This window comes from Canis lupus, chromosome 15, assembly GCF_003254725.2.
Source record: "Canis lupus dingo isolate Sandy chromosome 15, ASM325472v2, whole genome shotgun sequence".
NCBI lineage: Eukaryota > Metazoa > Chordata > Mammalia > Carnivora > Canidae > Canis > Canis lupus.
In genome coordinates, this window is record NC_064257.1 from 40,193,583 (window position 1) to 40,219,719 (window position 26,137).

Below are 26,137 nucleotides of genomic sequence, written 5' to 3' on the forward strand. Positions count from 1 at the left end.
AGGGCATCCCCGCCCTCCTGGGTCCTGCTCCAACTCCCTGCGAGCCCCTTTCCGCCCGGGAAGGTCGGTGCAGCTCCTGCTTCTCCGGGACGGGGCTCTCCTGTCCTGGGGACACTCGCCCCGGCCTCAGCCCGGCTCCTCCGGGGCCCCTCCCCCTTGGAGGCCTTTTGTTTCTTTATTTCTTCACGCCCCCCCCCTTCCTACCTTGATAGAAGCGAACTCTTCTCACTGTAGCATTCCGGCTGTTCTCTCTTTAAATCTCAGGCCGAATTTGTAGATTTTCAGAATGATTTGAAGGTTAATCTAGGTAATTTGGTGGGGACAGGTGATTTGGGGACCCTACTCTTCCGCCATCTTGCCCCTCCCCTCGGAAATCCATTTTTAGCTAGATTATTGACTACTTGCTTAAAAAGAGAACGGTATTTCTTCCTCCCATCACCACTCCTTCGCCTGCCTGTTTTTGTTGTTGTTGTTGTTTTTGTTTTGTTTTGTTTTGTTTTTTAATTTCTAAGTTTATAATACTCATGTTCTGTTTGGAAACCATAAAATCCTTGATTGCTAGTTTAAGTAGATCTTAGCCTGTTTGAGCCTGATTCTCATAAGCGTTTTCTTCCTTACCTCTGTGCTGCCCTTGGGAGCTTAGAAATCATTGTGTTGTTCTTCTACTATACTAGATTGTAGGAAATTGTGAAGCTATTGAAAGTCCTATCCATCTGGACACCTAATGTAGCAATTTCTGCTTCAGTGCTCATGAAACATGATAAAGTTTTTCTAACACCCCAAGTTCCCAGCCTGCCCAGACACACCACTTAGCTATGTATTTACTAGGGTCTTGTGGCTCTAATCTCTAACTAGGAGTTGGGGCCTGGGTTGTGTTGGTTTTCAAACTACTGCTGCCAGGCATTGCTGCTGCCATGCCTGGGTCAGCACATGGAGTAGAGCACAGAGACCCCTCCTCTAAGACACCAATGAATTAATTCTCATTGCTTCTCTCAGACCTTTCCAGCTTAGGGGGTCCATTTCTACCCTAGAAGTTTCAGAACCAAGCTCTTATCTTCTAAGATATTTTATCCTTATTAACCTAGAAGGGTAGACTTCTGACACTCAAAACCTCGAAGAAATCCCTCTTTTCTCTGGCATTTCCTGAAGCCTCCCTTTTCTGAGCTATAAATATCAAAGACCTGATTATTTGAATGTGAGAAAGAGCCAAAGAGGTAAATGAATGCTCCAGGGAATACAGAAGGTCATTGGTTAAATTTTCTATCTCACCATTATACTTTCCACAGAACCTCCTCGCATACCTTTCTTCTTTGCCTGATTATCTCCTCTGTAGATGGCCTCCTTGAGCCAGCCCCTTGTCTCTTCAACTCATTGACTCCTATCACCTTTTTGCAGTCTTGGTTTCACCTAGGTATCCCAGCTTTTATGCAACATTACATAGTGACACTATGTACGGCCTCAGCAGGAAGGTAAATCTATATATTTACCTCTCTCCTATCTTTTGTCTCTCTACCTCTTTCTTTTTTCCCCCTCCATCTACCTTCACACCTGGTCCTATTATAAATTGCACCATACTTTGCATGCCTTATTAATTCGAACATCATGTTTTCCACTCTGCCTTAAGCATATGATTAGGAGGCTTTATATTTTTCTAAAATCACATTAGAGTTACTTCTGTTTAGGTCTCAAAATACTTTTCTCTATAACTCAGACACTATCAATCAAAAGAAAACTCTCCAACCCTCAGAATGGAAGAAGTGTTTGCACATTTTTTATTTGATAAAAGACAAATATTGAATATGCAAAAAACTCTTACAACTCAATAATAAAAAGACAAGCCAATTAAAAAGGGTCTAAATAGACATATCTCCAAATAAGACACATAGATGACCAATAAACAATAAAAGATGTTCAACATCATTAACTATTAGGGAAATGCAAGTCAAAACCATGATGAGATACCACTTCACACTCACTATGGCTGTAATAAAAAATATAGTTAATAACAAGCATTTTTCAAGATGTAGAGAAATTAGAACTCTTAGATAGTGCTGATAGAAATGTAAAATGTGCAAATATTTTGGAAAACTGTCAGTTCTTCAAATGGTTAAGCATAGTTACCATATGACCCAGTGATTCCACTGCGAGATACATACTCAAGAGAAATGAAAATATATGTCCACACAAAAACTTGTACACAGTGTTCAGAGCATCATCATTCATAATAACCTAAACACGGAAAAAATATAAACGTTTTTCAACTGATAAATGGATAAATAAAATGTGGTATAGCCATAAGGTTATAAAAATGAAGTACTGATACATGCTACGACATGGATAAGCATTGAAAACATGCTATGTGAAAGAAGCCAGTCACAAGAGACTACATATTGTGTGATTTCATTTATATGAAATGACCAGAATAGACAAATCTGTAAAGACAGAAAGTAGATCAGTGGCCACCTAGGGCTAAGTGGGCTGGGAGAAAATGGGGAGTGACTACAATGGATATGGGGCTGCTTTTGTGGGTGATGAAAATGTTCTAAGATTGTGGCAATGGTTGTATAATGCTGGGAATATAGTAAGCATCAAGCTGTATATTTCAAATTGGTTGACTGTATGGTGTGTGAATTATGTCTTCATCAAGCTTTTATATAAAAACAAAAGACTCTCCATGTACCTCAGCATTCATGTGTTAAGTTTATAAAAGATTACCCTATTTTACACATTGTTTCGGAATTGCTAAGTGTGTTAAATAGTTCCTTATGCTTCCATAGCCCAGGATTAAGAAAATGAAAAAAATAATAAGAACAGGATTTTCAAAAAGTTGTGGTCCATACTCATACAGAGGGGGGCCCCCCTTCTTCTATAAACACAGAAATTCTGGATAAATATGTCACAAAACAAAAATTTTAATACATAGTCAAACTTGTAAAAACAAAAAGGGAAACACCAGTCCCAATATTGAAAAGAAAATTATTTTGGGGGCACCTGGGTGGCTCATTCGGTTAAGCATCTCCCTTCAGCTCAGGTCATGATCCTGGGGTCCTGAGATCAAGCCCCACATCAGGCTCCCTGCTCAGTGGGGAGTCTGCTTGTCCCTCCCCGCCTGCCCCTCATCCCCACTTGTGCTCTCTCTCACATGCTCCGCTGTCTCTCTCTCTCCCCCATAAATAAATAAAATATTTAAAAACAAAAATGATTTTGATGGTTATCAGAAAGGAAGAGGGTTGGGAGGTGGGCAAAGAACGAAGGGTGCCAACTGTATAGTGATAGATGGTAACTAATTACGGGGATCACTTTGCAGGGTATGCAAATGCCAAATTATGTGGTTATACTTCAAACTAATATAATGTTATATACCAATTTTACCTCAATTAAAAAAATCATAACCATAGCAATGATACCAGCAGATGTTGAGCATCCTGTGAAGGTATGTATAGTTCTTGATGAGTTCTTTGGTCCTCACAGGGGCAAAGATGAGGTTTCTGCTTCCAGAATGTGGAAGAGTGAGAACACTCTTCCAAATATCCCTGAAAGCCTGAAGCCTTGAAGAACTGCCCCATTATTTAAAAGTGAGGTTTAAAAAAAAAAAAAAAGTGAGGTTTAAAGTTTGCCTCTTTCCAAGTCTTTGATGGGGCACAAAGTAACTGAGGCTCCAACCCTAAACCCCAGGCCTTGCGTGGATAAGGGATGAAAATTGATACTGTGAACCTAAGACAGAAGCCCTAACCTGAGATAATGATGTAAGATTGGTAGAAGGCAGTTAAAACAAGGGCACAGCCAAAGATAATTTAGACACTTCTTTGTACAGACTTTCACTAAATGGAGCCCAGGGAACACTCACTGGGAAAATTACAACCTCTGCTGAAGATAAACTTTCAGTTAAATGATCAACTACATGAGGAAAGAAACCACTAAGGTGGAGAGTAAGCAAATGAACAAGTAAAAGAATTAGCATATCAAGAGTTTCAGATAACATAACAGTAATAATAAATATGGTTAAGATTATTAGTGATAAAAGAATAATTTGGGAATCATAATGAAAGAAGAACCCAATGTTGGGAAAGAATAGGAAACTTTGAAAAATTTGAAAAAGCACATTCAACTCTAAAAATGAAGAGAATAAAGTCATTGAAATGGAAAACTCAATGGATAGATTAAGTAGCAGTTAGGAGAAGCTGAAGAGAAAATGACCTTTCATATATATGTGTGGACACATCCTGAAATTTTTAAATATAAAAAGATAGAAAATATGAACCAGAATAGGAGACATGGAGGATAGGATAAAGAGGTATGCCAGTCCTCTAACAGAAGTTAAAGAATTATACTACAGAGAAAATGGGAGGAGGGAAGATCCAAAGAGATAGTGGCTAAGAAATTTTCACTCTTGAAGACCTTACTTTTTATTTTCAAATAGTGTTAATAACTTAAAGCATAAAATATTCTTCAGTGACAAAAAGTCCTGCATGTTTATTTGCTTACACTTTTATATTATAATATGTATGTAGTATAAAGAGTCCTTTATGTGGTAAAGTGGAAATAACTCTCTGTAAAAGCTGATAAATTTAATTATATTCAATCTGACATTTTCTTCCCCAAGAAAAGACAACAACAAAGACATTTGTAGAGAGTTTAATCAGCAAGTTGAAAAGCCAGACATGCAAACATGTTTTACATCTTAAGTTCAATTCCCTCAGGATTTTTCACAATGGGCACATAAATATAAAAGTAAATTTTACAATAGCTAAACTGGGTACTGAATTTTCAGTACTGTGTGTGCGCTCAGTTGATTCTATATCATCAACTATTCTTGGAAAAAACTAAGAATTTTCTACAGGAATTGACACAGAGTTAATTCCTCATCTCAAGTCCATCCCTCCCTTGAGTCTACATCATGGACAGACACTGAGTGGTTAACAAATTAACTACAATTTCTGAGGTTTTCATAAATAAAACAAAATTATGAAATCTTCATATTCCTATATTTAATATTTCCTTCATCTTAATATGTATTAATGTTGGAAATCATGTTGCAAAATGAAACTTTCTTAAGAGTTGTTTTCATAATTACAATTTTATATTCCTTAATATTTTCAAAATGCTATGAAAAATATATATGGTCATTTTTTTGTTTCATAACATGGTATATGCCAGTGACACCTTAATCCTAATCTGTAGATGAGAATAATCAGATAGAAGAGTCAAGGTGATTTCCCTAAAGGAACAAAACCAACATGTGTGACTTAGGGAAAATTGCAATTGCAACCTTAGCCTCTAAAACAGGATTTCTTAAACTCAACAATCTGATATTCAAGGCAGGAGCATTTTTTGCTGTGGAGAGGGGCTAGCCTATGTGTCATAGGATGTTTGATAGCGTCCCTGAATTCTATCCCTAGATGCCAGTAGCACCTCATCACCAGCTGTGACAACCAAAACTGTATTCACATATTTCCAAACGTTCATTAATGCATAAGCAATCAAATAGATGCATATACATTTATACCATTTTAAATCCTGCATATAAAATTTTCATTTCTCTATTGAGTGAATATAATTGGTCTGTAGCTTTCTTAAAGTTTCATTCTCTCTGAATAATCTTGCTAATTCCTAAATCTAGTTCAATATTTCTGTGGCACATATTTTTTTAGAGAAGGAACTATCTCCACATCATTACACTGCAAATTATGAACAGTTTGTCTTTTTTTTAAACTGGCAGGTGAGCTTGACTCAAATTTTGATTTCCATTCATATTAAAATGTTAAGTGACATTATTTGAACTAATAAAGTGCTATCTGATCTTTTATACTCACATTATTTCTGTAAGGTAGTTAAGTATTTGGTCTTAAATTCCATCAGTAGAGGAGATTAAGGATAAATTCAAGGTCATACAATTTGTCAATGACGAAAACAGACTAGTTATGTTCCTTTTCCTTCCTGTTGGGATTGTTGTGATTCAGAAATAATTAAGAACATTAGATGATTCATTTACATTATGATATGGTAGCATTTTACATTGTTTGATTTTACCCAAAGATTCACATAAGATAAATTATATTTCATAATTAATAACAGTACTTTTATTTCTTAAGAATTTGGTCTGACACCCTTATGTGTTTATAAAGGTAAAAATACCAACAGTTCCCAAAGTTACAAGATATATTTTGTTTAAAAAAGTGAATAAGAATGGAAGTCTCAGATCTCTCATTACGAACATACTGTATATCCCTCGGCAGTTAGATAAACAAAAGAATTATTTAAATAACTGGACTTTGATTTCCAAAATTGAAGCATTCTACAGACGTGTGCTTACACTTAGTAAATAGTGAGTTCAAATCACACTTGCATAAAACAAATAAGATTATATCTTCCTACCCATTAAAAAATTGTAGAAAGATTTACAAAGTTTGATGTATGCTTACAAATATGTTGATTAAAAAATAACATTTATACACATATGAAATATCTGAACACATCATTAATTTAAATGTTATATAAATCTCTTTGCTTTAGATAAACACTACTTTATTTCTTTGATTTCTTAATGTTTTCAATTGGCAACCTATAAATGTACAGAACATACTTTCCTAAATATGAGAAAATAAGCAAAAAAGTATTTAATTCTAAAATATTTTTAATGTGCCTAAATGTTTCTCACGTTATTTTAAAACATTGTAAAACAAACAAACAAAAGAAACACATTTCTAAACAATAGATGTGGCAACTGTAGAAAAGAAATATTGATAAAAGCCTGTGACCAAACTTTTAGTTAAAAATGCAGCAAAATTAACAAAACAAGCTTTGAGATTGCTACTTGAAATTTTAAAGCATGGAACACAGCATACGGTTAATAATTCCAGAACATTAAAAAAACAGTAGTGTTTGCCCATGTAATTTAGCTCTTTAAATGGGTGAATACACATAATTTAAGACTCCTAAGCTTATGTACCTTTAAAATCAATTGACTGCAAATTAGATGACATGCAAATTAATATCATTCAACATAATCATGTAATTCCACAGAATTTAACCATCTGAATCACATAAATGTTCTTTGGTCACCAAATTCTTAAATACCTCTGTTGAAAGTACTTTTGTTAATATCAGGCTCATAGGAGTTTCTAATTTATAGTCTGGAATTTAGTGAACCAAGGTCTGGGGTAGCATGATTCACATGGGGCATCTCAAGACAAACCCAAGGCAATAGAGTAAATAGGGAAATAGGAAGGCAAGCAGAGTAAAGTGTACAACACAACCTGAGAAACTAGGATTGTGTGTAAGAACCAGAGCGTAAGGCAATATAAGCAGCCAGTGAGCCAGGAGCTCCAGATAATTAGTGAAAAGGCACAAGAATGGATACATAGCACCAAAAAGACATTCATCATGGGACCCATGTTCTGCCCCAAACAGGATGCTTCTTGACTACCACCCTCCTGAGCCAGAATTGGTTCCAAGGTTACTATCCTCCCTGATAGGGCTGATATGAATCAATGAGAAGCAAAGATCTAGACAATGTAAATCTGTCACCTCATTGTTTCCTAAAAATAGAGTATCTCATAGAAGGAGAAAAGCTCTTTTCAGTATTACTTCTGATTTTGGCAAAACCTGAAATTTATATGCTAGCATCAAATGCATGGAAAATATTTCCAATAATGCCCAAATTTAAGAATAGTCTTTTGACCATCAAGTATGTGTGTATATGTGTGTATTAATCCTTCAGCATATATGTGGTCATAACTTTTAAAACTACAGCTTCATTTAAAAAAAAGAGAGAAATAGAGGAAAATGCTGATGCTGAAACTCAACTCCAGAGTAGCAACAGTTAATGAGTATAGTAAGTGAAGAGTCAGCACTTTGCTTTAACAAAATTTTACTCCCCAAAAGCCTCCCACCAAAACTTTACTCATAATAGAACCCTCCCCTCAAAAAGAAATCTAAACCTGATCCAATTATCTTAGAAAACATATGTAACTAAATCAATGTTTAAGATCACCTAGGTCACCAGCACGTCACAAATGAGTCCCACTGATCTTGTCACTTTGATCTGTGTAGTTCAATTCAATATGGTTGAAGGCAGGATTATCAGTTCCACCATCTTCTACTGGGTGAGATTTATAGCTTAAAATATGCTTCTTCTAAAAGAAAATGTTAACATAGTGATTAGAAAAAGGCACTATTCAATTCTAAATTATTGTTACTGCTTTTCCTTCTCTAAATCAGCTTTGTAATCTATCGAAGACGGGAGATACAACAGAAATAGACCATCAAAGAATAAGGCAAGCTCCTTCCTTGTCCATCAGAGTTCAAAAGAGAATCTGACGACTAACTAGTCTTCTATCCTGGTGATAAAAGCACAGTCTTACTAATTTAAGGAGAAAGAAAGCCAACTTACCTTCTTAAAAATGTCAAAATTGGATAAAAAGTCCTCTTTGGTTAGTAGGAATCTGCGATCTAAGTTTTGTTTTCTTCCTCCTGAAAAACATTTACATTATTTTCATTGTTAAAAAGATATCCTAACCACCCAGTGATGGCCCATCATACAAGCATCCAACTTGTGCAAGTTCAACTCTATGCACTCATAAAACACACAGAGAAAGAAAATCTTTTACGTAGTGCTGAAGACTTGGCTCACTGTTTCCCTTCTCTCAGTCTCAGATTCTGCAAGCCGCTCACTGTGATAAATAAGTCTAGTGTTTAAGGATGAACGAGTTGGCTCTTAAATGCAAGCCACCTACTTTACATGGTGCTTAACCCAAGAGCCCCATAACTGTTGGGAAACTTATTTAAAAACATCCTCTATGATCCACCAATGAAATATCAAGCCATTTGTCTACTTCAGACAGAGGTGGTACCTTTCCCCCAGTTGGATGGCTATGAACGTACATGTGCATAAAGAAATGCAGGAAATTATGAATTATTGAATAAATTAAATAAAAATCAATATGATCATTGGTGTTTGATTCAACTCCTCTTCCCTAACATTATTCTTTGTTTTGGTATTTTATTTGTACATCAAAAATAAAGCTTTTTAAAACTGTATGGTTTTCAAACTACTTTTGTACAAATCATTCAGCAGATGTACTTTAAATGCAGATTCCTGGACTCCAACCTGGAGAAACTGTCAGAAACTCTGAGGTGGGGCCACTGAATCCTGATTTTTACCAAATTTCCAAAGTATTCTTCGTGCCCTCTAACATTTGTGAACACCACTTCAGTACAAAATTAGGCTTTTAATTATGGGAACCTCTGGTGTTCTGGAGACAGGATCAATTTTAAATTAATTCATTCAACACTGTGGAGTGCCTACCATGGGCTAGAGACTCTATTAGGTCCTGTAGATGAGTAAAACAATTACTGCAGTCAGAGCTCAGGGTCTACTTAGGGCATTATTTATTCCACTTTACGGATGAGGAGACAGACTCACTCACGGTGCACAGTACATGGTTAGGTGAAAATGAAATGCCAACCAAATCTATACGGCCTGAATTCTTACTGAGTCCTAGTATTCCTATTTATATTCCAAGGAGAGTTAGGATTTCATGTTTCTAGATTTTTTCCCCCAAGGTGCTCGCTACTGCTGTGAAGTGAGAATAAGTCACTTGTGAAATTAATAAAGTTGAATTGTTTTTTATCACTGGATGCCTGTTCACCTAGATGAAGCATTACTTTATAAAACAAAAGATATGATTGTATATGATCATCAGAAAAAAATTTTTAAGAAAAAGGGAGTGCTCAAAGGGAATGCTCTGATACCCCAGTGTCCTAAAGGAAAAAAAAAAAAAAAAATGAATGAGTGGAGTAACAGTCTAAGGTCAAATAGTACAAGGAGATTGTTTAGGTGTATTCCTGATCTGAATAATTGGGTTATTTGTACAAGAAGTTTAAAATCTGTCTTAAAATATGTGAAAACAGAGAAAGGAATAAATCTATTGTGTTGATAATTTTATTTATGAAGAAAGGTAAAGCCCTTTTTGAAAAGAAAGAATAGTTTAAAACAACTGTTTGAGAGGTAATAAATAGCTACAAACTTTATTATAAATGTATAATTATGTATTGTAATATATGATAATTATAATTAATATAATTGTTGATATGCTTATATGAATATTACCAATTATTAATATAATTTATTAATTATAAATATAAGTATCACACAAGTTTGAAAGGCAGTGCTTTTTAGGAGCCACAAAACAATGACTGATAGGATTCCATCAAGTGGGGGACACCTGGGTGGCTCAGTGGTTGAGCTTATGCTTTCACCTTAGGTTGTGATCACAGGGTCCTGTGGTTGAGTCTCACATTGGGATCCCTACAGAGAGCCTGCTTCTCCCTCTTCCTATGTTTCTGCCTCTTTCTTTGTGTCTCTCATGAATAAATAAATAAAATCTTTTAAAAAAAAGAATTCTATCAAATGGTACAGTGTTGGTAGCTTTTTTGTAGCATAAAGCAAAGATATTAGACATTCTAGGACAATATATAGGATTTCTGACCAGTTATTGCACATTTGATGAAGAGGGCAGTGGGGCTGCTTCCCCCACTCTGATTGCCATGAATGTACTGGGGTGAGGGGATGTAGGAAATCAAGGAGCCCAGTACTTCTCACCAGCTCTCCACTACTACCCTGCTTTGAGCTTGAGCCACCATGATTGCTCACCTGGATTACTGCAATAGCTTCCTACCTGCCCTCCTTTCCTTACAGACTATTCTTAAAACTGGATCAGAGCGCTCCTTTGAGAATTATTGGAAAAGAAATTGGAAAAGTATCCCATGTGGTAGACCTAAAGACACAGTGATGGAAGATAGGAGAGAAAAGAAAAGAAAATTAGGATAACTGTCTGAGACTCAAACATTGGACTAAGAGTTTCCAGAAAGAGAAAACAGAAAATCAGGGGAAATTACAAAAGAAATAATATAGAAGAACGTCCTCAAACTGAAGGACATGGGTCTTCAGATCAAAAAGACCCTCACAAGGGCTTAGGGCAAAGCAGTCATTGTGAAACGGATCACATGCAAAGGGCCAGCAGGTAGCATGCCCCTGGCATTCTCAATAACAACATAATGAGCTCAGAGGAAATTAAGACATCCTCTCAGAAACAAGAAAGTTATTTTTTTAGGATTCTCTACTTGAACAAATGATCAATCGAGGAGAAGGGAGAATTAAAGACATCTTTTTTTTCTGGGGACACCACATCTTCAAAACCTCTTGTCTACCCTTTCTCAAGGACACACTAACGGATGTGCTCCGTTCAATTAAGGGGATAAACAAGAATTAAGAATAATGGGATATAGGCAGCAGAGAATCCAACACAGGAGGGAGACCAAGGGAATTCACAGAATGGGGACAAAATGAAGTCCCAGGATAAAAGTTCTATAGCAATCCCAGAGAGCAATGAATACTATGTGTAGTAGCAGTCTGTTTTTTTTAAATAATGTTTTTAAAGTTTATGGACATGTGAAAAAAAAAAGCCTCACCCTATGTTTAGATGTAAGGACTGTAATTATCATTCCTTACATGTGTATACTTCATTACAGTCTAAAACGTCAGCCTAGGACAATGAAAAGACCATGACACAGGACTGTTGTAATAACACATGTAAAATCCCTAGCACTGTGATACCTATGTATGATTTTTGTCAAGCATTTTATTTTTATCTTACAGCAACCTGTGAGATAGGCAAGTCAATCACCATCATCCTCACTTACCATATAAGAGCGCTGAGCCTCAGAGTAGCTATATGGACTTCCCTAAGTTTATGCAGCTAGTAAATAGCAGAACAAAGGTTCAGATAGAATCTTCTGCTTTCAAATCAAATACAGGCACTCAGATCTCCATGAGGAAAATGGAATAAGTAAACTAGTTGTTAAAAGGACTATAGAGCAATAACATAAATACTATAAAAGAGATGGAATATTGCTCAGCCATTAGAAACGACAAATACCCACCATTTGCTTCGACATGGATGGAACTGGAGGGTATTATGCTGAGTGAAATAAGTCAATCTGAGAAGGACAAACATTATATGGTCTCATTCATTTGGGTAATATAAAAAATAGTGAAAGGGAATAAAGGGGAAAGGAGAAAAAATGAGTGGGAAATATCAGAAAGGATCAGAAAGGGAGACAGAACGTGAAAGACTCCTAACTCTGGGAAACGAACTAGGGGTGGTGGATGGGGAGGTGGGCGGGGGGAGGGGGTGACTGGGTGACGGGCACTGAGGTGGGCACTTGACGGGATGAGCACTGGGTGTTATTCTGTACGTTGTCAAATTGAACACCAATAAAAAATAAATTTATTTAAAAAATAATAAAAACCAATATAGAGGTAAATACAGGGATGCCTGGGGTGGCTCAGCAGTTAAGCATCTGCCTTTGGCTCAGGTGTGATCCCAGAGTCCAGGGATCAAGTCCATATCGGGTTCCCTGCATGGAGCCTACTTCTCCCTCTGCCTGTGTCTTGCCTCTCTCTGTGTGTCTCTCATGAATAAATAAATAAAATCTTTTTTAAAAAGAGGTAAATACAACAATAGTAATATTTAGAAAGTTACCTGTTGGTAAACTAATTAGCATTCCCATGAACATCGTTACCAAAGTTCCAACAGTACTGAAGTATAGATATGATAAAGAATACCAGTTATCCATCAGTGGGGTCCTAAAATAGAACAAAAGCATACCTGTAAGATTTCATGTGATGCTACTAGCAACTACAGCAGTCTCAATAATCGTCATGCATGGCAAAGTCAAAATAAAATATTTAACAATGTTTTTAATGTCATAATCTGCTGTTCTAACTTTATCTTATTGGATAAAGAATTAAAATCTTGACTTAACCTTGACCATATACTATAATACTAAATGTCCATGTGTATTCATTCAACTCTGCTTTATGTCCCAGGCACTGTTCTTGTCATTGGAAAGTCTACTACAAAAAAAGGTTTATAAGGCTCCTGCCCTCATAAAGTTTGCATTCTCATGGAGAAAGAAATATAACAAACAAGTAAACTAATAAATATAATTATTTCCACTGGTGGAAAGTGCTATAAGGAACATAAAACAAGGTAATGTGAAACAGAGTGGAAAAAAGGAACTACACTCTAATGTGTGGTCAAAGAAAGCCTTTGTGAAGAAGTGACGTTTGAAGAACAGTGGTGAGCGTGGGCATCTCTGTCATGCTCCTGACCTTAGGGGAAAAGCTTTCAGTTTTTCCCCATTGAGAATGACATTTACTGTGGGCTTTTCATAGAAGGCTTTATGATATTGAGGTATGTTCCCTTTTCCCCTACACTGTGAAGAGTTTCGATCAAGAAAGGATGCTGAATTTTGTCAAATGTTTTCTGTGCATCAATGAAGAGAATAATGTGTTCTTGTCCTTTCTTTTATTAATGTGATGCATCATGCTGATTGATTTGCGAATGTTGAGCCACCTTTACAGCCCAGGAATAAATCCCACTTGGTTGTTCTGAAGAATCTATTTTGCACTGTTGGATCCCATTGGCTAGTACCTTGGTGAGAATTTTAGCATCCATGTTCATCAGGAATATTGGTCTATAATTCTCTTTTTTGGTGGGGTCTTTGGTTTGGGGATCAAGATTATGCTGACCTCATAGAATGAGTTTGCAGGTTTTCTTTCCTTTCACAGATGACATGATATTTTATGCGGAAAACCCAAAAGACTCCACCCCAAAATTGCTAGAACTCATACAACAGTTCAGCGATGTGGCAGGATATAAAATCAATGCACAGAAATCAGTTACATTTCTATACACTAACAACAAGACAGAAGAAAAAGAAATTAAGGAATGGATCCCATTTACAATTGCACCAAAATCCATAACATACCTACAAATAAACCTAAGCAGAAAGGCAAAGGATCTGTACTCTGAAAACTATGGAACACTTATGAAAGAAATCGAGGAAAACAAAGAAATGGAAAAACATTCTATGTTCATGGATTGGAAGAATAAATATTGTTAAAGTGTCCATGCTACCCAGGGCAATTTATACATTCAATGCAACCCATATCAAAATATCATTGACATTTTTCAAAGAGCTAAAACAAATAATCCTAAAATTTTTATGGAACCAGAAAAGGCCCCAATAACCAGAAGAATGTTGAAAAAGAAAAAAAAAAAAAAAAAAAAAGGAATGTTGAAAAAGAAAACCAAAGCTGGTGGCATCACAATCCCAGGCTTCAAGCTCCATTACAAAGCTGCAATCATCAAGACAGTGTGGTACTGGCACAAAACAGACACATAGATCAATGGAACACAATAGAGAACCCAGAATTAGAGCCTCAACTCTATGGTCAACTAATCTTCGACAAAGCTGGAAAGAATATCCAATGGAAAAAAGACAGTATCTTCCATAAATGCTGCTGGGAAAACTGGACAGTCACATGCAGAAGAATGAAACTGAACCATTCTCTTGTACCACTCACAAAGATAAACTCAAAATGGATGAAAGGCCTCAGTGTAAGACAGGAATCCATCAAAATCCTAGAGAAGAACACAGACAGCAATCTCTTCAACCTTGGCCATAGCAACTTCTTGCTAGACATATCTTCAGAGGCAAGGGAGACAAAAGCAAAAAAATGAACTATTGAAATTTCATCAAGATAAAAAGCTTCTGCACAGCAAATGAAGCAGTCAACAAAACCAAAAGGCAACCAACAGAATGGGAGAAGATATTTGCAAATGACATACCAGATCCAAGAGGAGGATCTGTATGCAAGGCTAGTATCCAAAGGCTAGTATCCAAAGGCTAGTATCCAACATCTATACAAAACTCATCAAATTCAATACCCAAAGAACAAATAATCCAATTAAGAAATCGACAGAAATCTGGCATTGTGATGCCCCCAGATATGGTTTTCTTTTTTAAAATTCCCCTGGCTATTTGGGGTCTTTTCTGATTCCACACAAATCTTAAAATAATTTGTTCTAACTCTCTGAAGAAAGTCCATGGTATTTTGATAGAGATAGCATTACAATGCCAGATTTCAGGTTGTACTACAAAGCTGTGGTCATCAAGACAGTGTGGTACTGGCACAAAAACAGACACATAGATCAATGGAACAGAATAGAGAACCCAGAAGTGGACCCTGAACTTTATGGTCAACTAATATTCGATAAAGGAGGAAAGACTATCCCTTGGAAGAAAGACAGTCTCTTCAATAAATGATGCTGGGAAAATTGGACATCCACATGCAGAAGAATGAAACTAGACTACTCTCTTGCACCATACACAAAGATAAACTCAAAATGGATGAAAGATCTAAATGTGAGACAAGATTCCATCAAAATCCTAGAGAAGAACACAGGCAACACCCTTTTTGAACTCGGCCACAGTAACTTCTTGCAAGATACATCCACGAAGGCAAAAGAAACAAAAGCAAAAATGAACTATTGGGACTTCATCAAGATAAGAAGCTTTTGCACAGCAGAGGATACAGTCAACAAAACTAAAAGACAACCTACAGAATGGGAGAAGATATTTGCAAATGACCTATCAGATAAAGGGCTAGTTTCCAAGATCTATAAAGAACTTATTAAACTCAACACCAAAGAAACAAACAATCCAATCATGAAATGGGCAAAAGACATGAAGAGAAATCTCACAGAGGAAGACATAGACATGGCCAACATGCACATGAGAAAATGCTCTGCATCACTTGCCATCAGGGAAATACAAATCAAAACCACAATGAGATACCACCTCACACTAGTGAGAATGGGGAAAATTAACAAGGCAGGAAACCACAAATGTTGGAGAGGATGCGGAGAAAAGGGAACCCTCTTACACTGTTGGTGGGAATGTGAACTGGTGCAGCCACTCTGGAAAACTGTGTGGAGGTTCCTCAAAGAGTTAAAAATAGACCTGCCCTATGACCCAGCAATTGCACTGCTGGGGATTTACCCCAAAGATACAGATGCAATGAAATGCAGGGACACCTGCACCCTGATGTTTCTAGCAGCAATGTCCACAATAGCCAAACTGTGGAAGGAGCCTCGGTGTCCATCGAAAGATGAGTGGATAAAGAAGATGTGGTTTATGTATACAATGGAATATTACTCAGCTATTAGAAATGACAAATACCCACCATTTGCTTCAACATGGATGGAACTGGAAGGTATTATGCTGAGTGAAGTAAGTCAGTCAGAGAAGGACAAACATTATATGTTCTCATTCATTTGGGGAATATAAATAATAGTGAAAGGGAATATAAGGGAAGGGAGAAGAAATGTGTGGGAAATATCAGAAAGGGAGACAGAACGTAAAGACTGCTAACTCTGGGAAACGAACTAGGGGTGGTAGAAGGGGAGGAGGTGGGGGGTGGGAGTGAATGGGTGACGGGCACTGGGGGTTATTCTGTATGTTGGTAAATTGAACACCAATAAAAAATAAATTAAAAAAAATAAATTAAAAAAAAAGAAATTGACAGAAGACATGAATAGAAATTTCTCCAAAGAAGACATCCAGATGGCTGGAAGACACAAAAAGATGCTCAACATCACTCATCATCAGGGAAATACAAATCAAAACTACAATAGTATATCAACTCACACCTGTCAGAATGACTAAAATGAACAGCACAACAAACAACACATATTGATGAGGATTTGGAAAAAGGGAAACCCTCTTACACTGTTGGTGGGAATGCAAGTTGGTGCAGCCAATCTGGAAAACAGTATGGAGGTTCCTCAAAAAGTTAAACACAGAACTACCCTATGATCCTGCAATTGCACTACTAGGTATTTACCAAAGGATACAAAAATACTGATTTGAAGAGATACATGAGCCCCAATGTTTATAGCAGTATTATCAACAATAGCCAAATTATGGAAAGAGCTCAAAAGTCCATTGACTGATGAATGAATAAAGATGTGGTACATATATACAATGGAATATTACTTAACCGTGAAAATGAATATCTTGTCATTTGCAACAATGTGGATGGTGCTAGATTGTATTATGTTAAGCAAAGTAAGTCAGCCAGAGAAAGACAAATACCTTATGATTTCACTTATATGTGGAATTTAAGAAACAAAACAGATGAACAAAAAGGGTAAAAAGGAGAGGCAAACCATAAAACAGATTCTTAACTATAGAGAACAAACTGAGGTGTACTGGAGGGGAAGTGGATGGAGGGATGGGTTAAATGAGTGATGGGTATCTTGTTGTAACGAGCATTGGGTGTTCTATGTAAATGATAAATCACTCAATTCTAATCCTGAAACTAATATTACACTATGTGTTAACTAACTAGTATTTAAATAAAAACTTAAAAGAAAAAAAGACTTTAATTAAGTTGAACTTAATTAAAATGAAATTCTGATTACCAAAAAGTATAATTCAGAGAGTAAAAAGGCAACACACAAAGCAGGAGAAAATTATTTCAAAATATATCTTGTATCTAGAACATATCAAAAACTCCTAAATAAATAAGAAAAAAACCTAAGAATCCATTTAAAACTGGATCAAAGATTTCAACAGACAAGTCACAGAAGTTGATATCTAGATGGCAATGGCCAAAAAAACATCTAAAAAGATATTGACCATAACTGGTCATCAAGGAAATGTAAGTTAAAACTACAATGATCTATCAATACATACAAGCACTGGGACATCAAAGACTAAATACTGAATCTAGGTTATGGAAACACAGAATCTAGGCAACCATAGGGTATTCTGTTTCATCTTCAGCTGTGTCGTTTACTCCCCACCTTAGTCTAGCAACACCAAACTGAGTGGGATCGACTACGATGCCAGATTGGCTTTAGACCTCCATGCCTTTGCATACACTGCTTCTCTGTCGTGTGATACCCACTTCCTTCTGTCCTTCCCACCAAACCTTGCTCACCTGATTAACCCCAGCTCACATAGTCCTCCTCTGAGAAGGTTTCCTTGACTCCATTAGGAAGGGTTAGGCTTGAACCCTCTCTGCTCTCTCGACCGCCTATGAATACCACTTAACACAGGATATTGTTTAAGTGTTTATTTTCCCGCCCAATTTCCCTTCTGGTGTTTCTCTGTAACTTTCCAGACCCTCTGCTTCTAGACAACCTCTGTATCTTTCAAGTACTACTACCTTTCCAAAGTCTTGATGCTAATCACTCCATGTCTATGCATTATTTTAACAAATATTTATCAAGTATTTATTACTATTTCCTGTATGCTAGTTTTATACTTACTGTACTTACTGAATTGTTTTCTGTATATTAGCACACTCTTTCCAGCTAAACTATAACTTCCTAGTAGACAGGAGCCACTGTGAATAGGAGGGGAAGGCTTTCTTGGGATACTACCTAAATGGCCAGCCAAGAACTGCGTAGATAGTTCATTCTTAGGCATTCTTGCTTATTACCTGTTATTTTATAAGTAAGCTAACATATAAAACCAGTTATTATGGTACCAGTCATATACTAAACTTCAGCTAATTTATTTGTTTCCAAATCCAAATAACTGTTTTGCTGCAGACTCTTAAATTAAGAGAGATATTTACACAATCAGGATAAATGCTAAGCAAAATCATAAAACAAGGACATCCTGAATGTCCTCCCATGTACCTTCAATTATTTTTTTCTCCCTTTCTAATTCTAACAACTACATCCCCCCTCCCCCACATATATTAGTGCTTTGGTGCTTGTCGAAACTGCTCCCGGCATTTCCTTGCCCCTCACCCCCCCCCTTTTTTTTTCAAAGTGCTTTTGTTGCATGTTTCATTTTCTGTTATACATGGCAATAAATATTTGTTGCTTTGGTCTATACAAAAATTCTGTGAGGAAGGTAAGACAGATGTTGTTATCTAAATGGACAAACAATAAATACAGACAACTATCTTGTTCTGAGTTCCCCCAGACAATAGCAAAAGCATCTGAAAAACTCAGGTCTTTTGATTCATAGTCCAAATCTATGCCATACTGCCACCTTTCAAATTGTCACTGAAATACATTAAGCACCCCACCTAGTCAAACCTCCCCAAATATGCCTCAAGCTCTGGAACTACCTTTTCTCTCTACCTGTGCAGCATTTACCAGCCTTGAACTTCCATTGGCAAAAGCATTCTCATAGTTGAGTTTTGCTTGGAACCTGAATCACTAATAGTAAGTCACATTCCTTCTCTCAGTAGTGCATCCTGTATAAGAGGGAGACACCATGTCTTGACCCAAAGGGAATGAGTTTTTAATGGTTTCACTCTGGGAAAGCTGGAACTGGAGGCAATAATTTGGGAGTGGCAGCCTCATCTCTGTATTCCTTGAATATTTCAAGGGGTTTATGCTTTAAGGCTGGACATTTAATTGTCCACTAAAGTATTGCCCTTATGTCCACTATATTATAAAACACTCACCTACCAACAGATAGACATCATTTCATTAAATCACATGACATAAGGATCCAGAAGCCCAAAAGTACACTGCATACAGAAAACTCTAGCAAGTCAGGATGCCTGGGTGGCTGGGCTCAGAGGCCCAGCATCTGCCTAAGGCTCAGGGCGTGATCCCGTGGTCCTGGGATCAAGTCCCACATCGAGCTCCCTGCAGGGAACCTGCTTCTCCCTTTGCTTATGTCTCTGCCTCTCTCTGTCTCTCATGAATACATAAATAAAATCTGTTTAAAAAAAAAAAAAAAACAAAACTCAAGCAAGTGAGTTGATCACAACTGCAACTCATTGCCAGTGCTCTAAAGATTTGGAATCTTTAAACCTAAACAAATGGCAATGATCTAACATATTTAGATGACTGTAGCTTTTAGACTATAAAGGCTATACCTCAAAACTATGTAAGCAAAGTTTCTTTTATAATTTTGCTTTTCATTTTAAAACATTTTTAATTGAAAAAGATGATTTTGCTTTCAACTAGAGCTGATATTTGGTAGCATTTACCCATAACAGAATTTTTTTGTCACTATTCAAGTCTTCAGTTCTGTAAGTGAGGCAGAAGCATCTATCAAAATTAAGAACATATAGCAATTTTTGCTGTTTGTGAACAAAATACTACAGCCAGAAAGCCACAAGGGCTCTACCTATTTCAGAATTAGGGAAAATCACAGCACTGCAGCAAGACAAAAAGCAACTGGGGTTCTCTACCTGTCACACGCATTTCTTTAAAATGTGACATTATAAAGCTTAATTCAATACCTTTCAGCATTGTGTACTTGAAAAGCACTAGTAAATGGCATTTCTGTAGTTGTCACCCAATTTGTCGCATTGTATGTGTTGTTACAGCCATAGGTTTCAAGGCTTAATGGCATAGTTCTCTCAGGCAGTGGAGGATAAAGTTGAGCTCCAATTCCAACCCACAAAGAAATAGCAAATCCAGCCATCAGACCAGCAAGTGCTCCCTGCAAAACAACAGTGTTTTTGAAAGAAAAATAATATAGTTTTCTGAGATGGAAATTAACATTAGAAAGTTAAGCTCAACACGGTCCTAAACCAGATCTACTGGCTTCTCTCCTAAAATCCTTCTTTTTCTCAAGGTCCCTGCCTCTTGCAAAGGGCAGCATGGGCCACTGATCCCTAAGCCCAGAGCCCTGGACACTCTACAACCCCATTCCCTTTCCACATCCCTATCTTATCCTGCTTACTTTTTGTTTTGTCAGTCTCATAATTCATTCCGTCTATTCTGTTTCCACAGCTAGCACTCTGCTGTAGCCTCCTCCTCTCTTCACACCCAAATAACTACAACAATCACATGGTTGATAGTAGGTCAATTGCCCCCTTTATTTTTATTTAATCTCTGAAAAAATAGTATGCCAAATCAACAAGAGACTATGAAGGGGAAAGCATATGTAGAGTTTATTCCCATACTTAACAACATGCATGATTGTAATTGTGCTTCGGGATAATTAGGGGGAAAATAGGAAGCAGTTTTCACAAATGATTGGTGTGTACAACCACACCAAGTATTTCTAAAGACAAGAAGAGATGTCCTCTCGGAAGATACTTGGTTTCTCAATCTTTGGAAAACCTGAGTTCCTCATTTATGCTTTTCATCAGTATCCATGTGTTCTGTTAGACCTTGAATGACTTAAGCCCTGGTTCCAAATGATGGGGACAAAAGCAAACCTTCAGCTGGTAAGACTCTTTCTTCTTCTGTGGTGAAAATTTCCCCCTTTCTTTTTTTTAAAAAAAAGATTTTATTCATTTATTCATGAGAGACACAGAGGGAGAGAGGCAGAGACACAGGCAGAAGGAAAAGCAGGCTCCATGCCGGGAGCCCGATGTGGGACTCGATCCCAGGACTGCGGGGTCACACCCTGAGCTAAAGGCAGACACTCAACTGCTGAGCCACCCAGGTGTCCCTCCCCCTTCCTTTAAGAATACTGACCAGACAAGTCAGGGCAGCTTGTGCCTTGGGATCCCCATAGAGAGGTCAGGGGGGAATAGATGAAGTAAGGGGAGAAACATAAGCAAAATCATAGGGTAGGAAAAAAGAATGGTCTGTTGATGGGATAAAATGAAGGCTGATGACAAGATCAGAGGATTTATGTCAGGAACAAAGACTTGAGCTCTTTCATTAAGCTGTGAACCTTGAAAGCAGAATTACATTTTGTTTTGTTTTGGTACCCAAGCACTTAACTACAGTGCTGGACATACAGCAGATATGCAATAAATTTTTGCAATAATATGAGGCTGGAATAGTAGTGTGGCCAGCTGTTGACAGGCCAGACTTGCTTATTCTCAGTATTGTCCATGGCTTGATCAAAGATCCACAAAATCATAAAGCCCACGAGTGCAGAAATATTCAGTGCTCTCTATTCCCAGGACAGTGCTTAGTTCATAAATATTCAATGAATGAATGAGAGGAAGAGAGGGAAAGAGGGAGAAAGGAGAAGCAAAGGAAGGGAAAGAAAAAAGGACAAGAAGAGGATGGGAGAGATGGATAGAGGGAGAGGGGGAGGCAGGAAGTCCATTCCAAAGCAAGGGTAGGTATTCTGCTGATGAAAGACATGGATATAGTAAAAATGGGTACCTTCTACGATGGGAATAGTATCATACTTCTCCTGAGTAAAGATTATGTGGGACCTAGTCTGCTGCAGCTTTTCTGGAGGCAACCCACCCATGGTGGCTATAAATGTCAAAAACCAAAAGTCCTAATGTTTCTCCTAATGTTTCAGACACTCAACAAAGCACTGTGCATTTCATAATGCAAAGAGTCTAATCAAAGCTTCAACATTCTGAGGTAAATTCAAACTATTCTCTTTCATTGTGATTCATTTCTACCAAACTAGCTTTTTATATGATATTTCACTGACAATTTTTTTTGAGAATTACTTTAAAAAAATTTTTTAGTACAGTCAACACACATTGTTATGTTAGTTTCAGGATACAACACAGTAATTCAGCATCTCTATACATTATGCTATGCTTACTACAAGTGTCGTCACCATCTGCTGAGAATTATTTTCTTTAAGAATTATACCATTAATAATAATAGTAATAGCCTTTATTAGTATCTACCTTACCAATCCCTAGTGCCTCATGAAGAAAATGGAATTCCAAATGTAAAATCAGAGTTCTGAAGTTATTCTATGTCTGTATGAAACCACCACACATATGAGTTTTTCCTGAACTTCAGCTTATAGCAGGACTGACTCAGTGGAGTTTCCCCTGGCTTTCATAGAAATAACTTCAATTTCATTCATTCCAAACAAAATTTAGTACTTCAAAGCACAGAAGTGGGATGACTGAGTGGCTCAACGGTTGAGCGTCTGCTTTTGGCTGGGGGCATGATCCTGGATTCCTAGGATTGAGTCCCACATCAGGCTCCCTATGTGGAGCCTGCTTCTCCTCCTGCCTGTATCTCTGCCTCTCTCTCTGTGTGTCTCTGGTGAATGAATAAATAAAATCTTTTTTAAAAAAGGCACAGAAGTGTCTATGTGGAAAAGAGATATCACCTCATTCTGGATACTTATTCCCAATTATGATCACACCTCTGGGGCCGGGACCATGATATTGGGACCATAGCTTTAAATATCAGGAATATAAACACTCTGGTCAAGGTGGTGAAGAGTTTATCTTATTGCTTCTCTTTGCTGCACTCTGGCTATTCACAGGTATCCTCAGCTCTATTGCCCTTAAATATTTCATGTTTGAGCCTGTTGATCTCCTTTTTAAATTTATCTTTATTTATTATTATTATTTTAGATTATATTTATTTATTAGAGACAGAGACAGAGAGAGAGAGAGGGAGAGGCAGAGACACAGGCAGAGGGAGAAGCAGGCTCCACGCAGGGAGCCTGACATGGGACTTGATCCCAGGTCTCCAGGATCACGCCCTGGGCTGAAGGCAGTGCTAAACCGCTAAGCCACGGAGGCTGCCCTGATCTCCTTTTTTTAAATCCTTGTGATTTTCAGAGGCAGAGTTTAGTGACCTCTGAAACTAATAATGCACTATATGTTAATTAATTGTTTTTAAATTTTAAAAATGTTCATCACATAAATCCTAGTGATTTTTCCAAGAAGGGCAAAAAGATAAATGCTGCTCCTTTAGTTATATTATATAATAGTTATAATACATATTACATACAATATACATTGTTCCATAACATATATTCTTTAGTTATGTTATATATTCTATATTTTTGTTAGTTATATAATTATGTTGTAATATATGATTTAGCTATACAATATTTATAAAATATATAATTTGGCAGTGTCTATTTGGCTTCATATATGCAGAGTCCCAGTGCATAGCACTTTATTTTATACCCCAGTGAAGTCAGTATGAGTATTTTAAGTCATCACATCACTAATGACAGATATCAGAGCAACTATAACTTTCCAACTGAGAAAAAATTGTGGAGACACTACTATTGTTGGGAAAGAAGCTTTACACAACATTCATTCTTTATACTTACAATTGAGTTGGCAAAGGGAACCAAAATGCCCAAAGCAAACAAGCCCAGAAGTGGTCCACCAACCATGCCAAATATGCTGAGTGCTGCCTGCAAAAATAATAAAAAGTCAGCAACTAGCAATCTCAAATACCAAGTGTTTCAAAATAATTTCATCAGAATGAGGATTTAAAGTAGTCAATCTCCCTCTGAAAATCATGGCGCCCTTGTCATTGGCAAATAGGTGATCAGAACTTGAAATGCTTCTGCTTCCCAATCTCAGCTATTCATCTATTCATTCAGGTATCCTCAACAAAGGAAGAAGAATACAAAGAGATAGAATCACAAGACAATGGGAACACCTATTTGAATTCATCAGCCAAGAGAGATACTACTTCTCCCAACTGTTCTTGCAAGTGATAATAATCAATCACATCACTTCTTTGTGCTTTGATAGTTTCAAAATCGTTTGCAAAACAAGACTGTGGATAAGTATTTGTAAGTGAACACAGCTGGCAATGAAACCGAAAGCCATCCTTGATTCCCAAAGAATGGAATTAAAATGAAAACTATGATCATTTAAAAAAATAAGATTGATCAAATCATGTCAAAAAAGATTTAAAATCTAATTGGCTAGGGCAGCCCCGGTGGCCCAGTGGTTTAGCGCCTGCCTTTGGCCCAGGGCGTGATCCAGAGGCCCAGGGATCAAGTCCCACATCAGGCTCCCTGCATGGAGCCTGCTTCTCCCTCTGCCTGTGTCTCTGCCTCTCTCTCTCTCTCTCTCTCTCTCTCTCTCTCTCTCTCTCATGAATAAATAAATAAAATCTTTAAAAATAAAAAATAAAAAATAAAATAAAATCAAATTGGCTAACTGCAACCTTTGCTTTGATGTATAGATGCCAAAAATCATGCTAGTAGAAAAAAAGTTACAATTACAATGAGAATAATGGAGAAATGCAAAAACTGAAAATTCCAAGAGATGTGAGTTCCCAATAAGCCAATGGCTAATTTTTAAGAGTGAATAGAACCATAAAATAAGGATTAGTGAACACACTGGTTTGTCTACAGAGTAAAGAGGCTTAATAACAGAATCAGTAAAACAGAAAAAATACCAAGTCAAGAAAAATTTTATAGGATATAGATGGCAGTTCTTGGTTAAAAAAAAAAAAATGTAAAGCCTACCTTGTGGAACTAGGGAATGGGGTGTGGATACAGGTGACAAAGAGCTAGTGTTTGAGGAGGATATGTTTTGGGAATATAATCCTGGGGAGTCATTTCACAACTTCTCTCCAACCAGAGCCCAGTAGGAAGGAATACAGACTTCACCACAAAATGTCAAATAAGTCACATGGCCCATGAAGCAGGCGTGACAGTGTGACTTGTGAGGCAGTTTTGAAGGCACAAGGAATATACTCCCATAAAAGATCTGTCTCAAGAAATAATACCTTGGTTAGAGATGAAGCAAGGAAGAACTGGCCCGCGGTTATGATGACAGTACTAGAATACCTCACTGTATATACTCAGGCCAGAACTGATACATGAAAAAAGGCCAATCAACCACAATAAGAGTTATAAGCAGTAATGCAGAATATGGAAAAAAGCACATTTAGATATGCTAGATAAGCTTGGAGCTTTTGGACATCATTCATTAATTTATATAATCAGGATGAGATCAAACTATTTTACTAACTGGTATGCCATAAGCAATAACCAATCAGAATGGACCCAAGCCTTAGGTCTATCTAAAGCAGGAGTTTGGAGGACCTGCTTTGCTTAGTTTTGACCTTCAACTTTCTGGATGGGGAAGTCCGGGAGTCCCAGAGAGGGAGCCCAGGTGGTCATGTGGCCAGAGAAGTTCCAGGAAGTAATTGGGGTGAATCAGATAAGTGGATGTTTATGGGCAAATACATAAATGAGTACATTCAATCCAAATTTGTTAAATGTCATAGCACTGCAGTAGACACCAGATATTTGATACAACTTTGGACAAAAAAATTCTTACCTTCATGGAATTACACACTATTTAGTAAAATAGACATCATATAAATAACTGCAATAAAGTATGATCATGGAAATAAGAATAAGAGAAACACAAGGTACTTTGAGAATGTTTAGAAGAGGGATACTCAAACTTATCCAGGGAACAGAAAGGGTCTTTTTGTATAAGGATGTTTATATTGAAACTTGAAAAATAAATAAGACTTAGACAATTGAATAATACCCCAGATAGGGGTGGGTAAGTCTATGCTGAGGTTTTGACACTAAAAACAGTGTAATTCATGCAAGGTTCAGAAAGAAGAGGCTA

The 26,137-nt window shown here is 37.1% G+C and overlaps 1 protein-coding gene across 1 annotated transcript in view; it reads right to left on the bottom strand.

The window, feature by feature from the left end:
• Positions 1–4,619: 4,619 nt before the first annotated feature.
• SLC5A8 (solute carrier family 5 member 8) overlaps positions 4,620–26,137 on the bottom strand; it is a 63,109-nt gene continuing 41,591 nt past the window's right edge. Inside the window, exons 11-15 of the mRNA XM_025439267.3 lie at positions 23,857–23,943; positions 20,135–20,337; positions 12,546–12,649; positions 8,393–8,472; positions 4,620–8,135 (exon numbers count right to left, since the gene is read on the bottom strand). Coding sequence (XP_025295052.1) covers positions 8,010–8,135; positions 8,393–8,472; positions 12,546–12,649; positions 20,135–20,337; positions 23,857–23,943 — 600 coding nt within the window. The 3' untranslated portion in view covers positions 4,620–8,009. The remainder of the gene's footprint in view (positions 8,136–8,392; positions 8,473–12,545; positions 12,650–20,134; positions 20,338–23,856; positions 23,944–26,137) is intronic.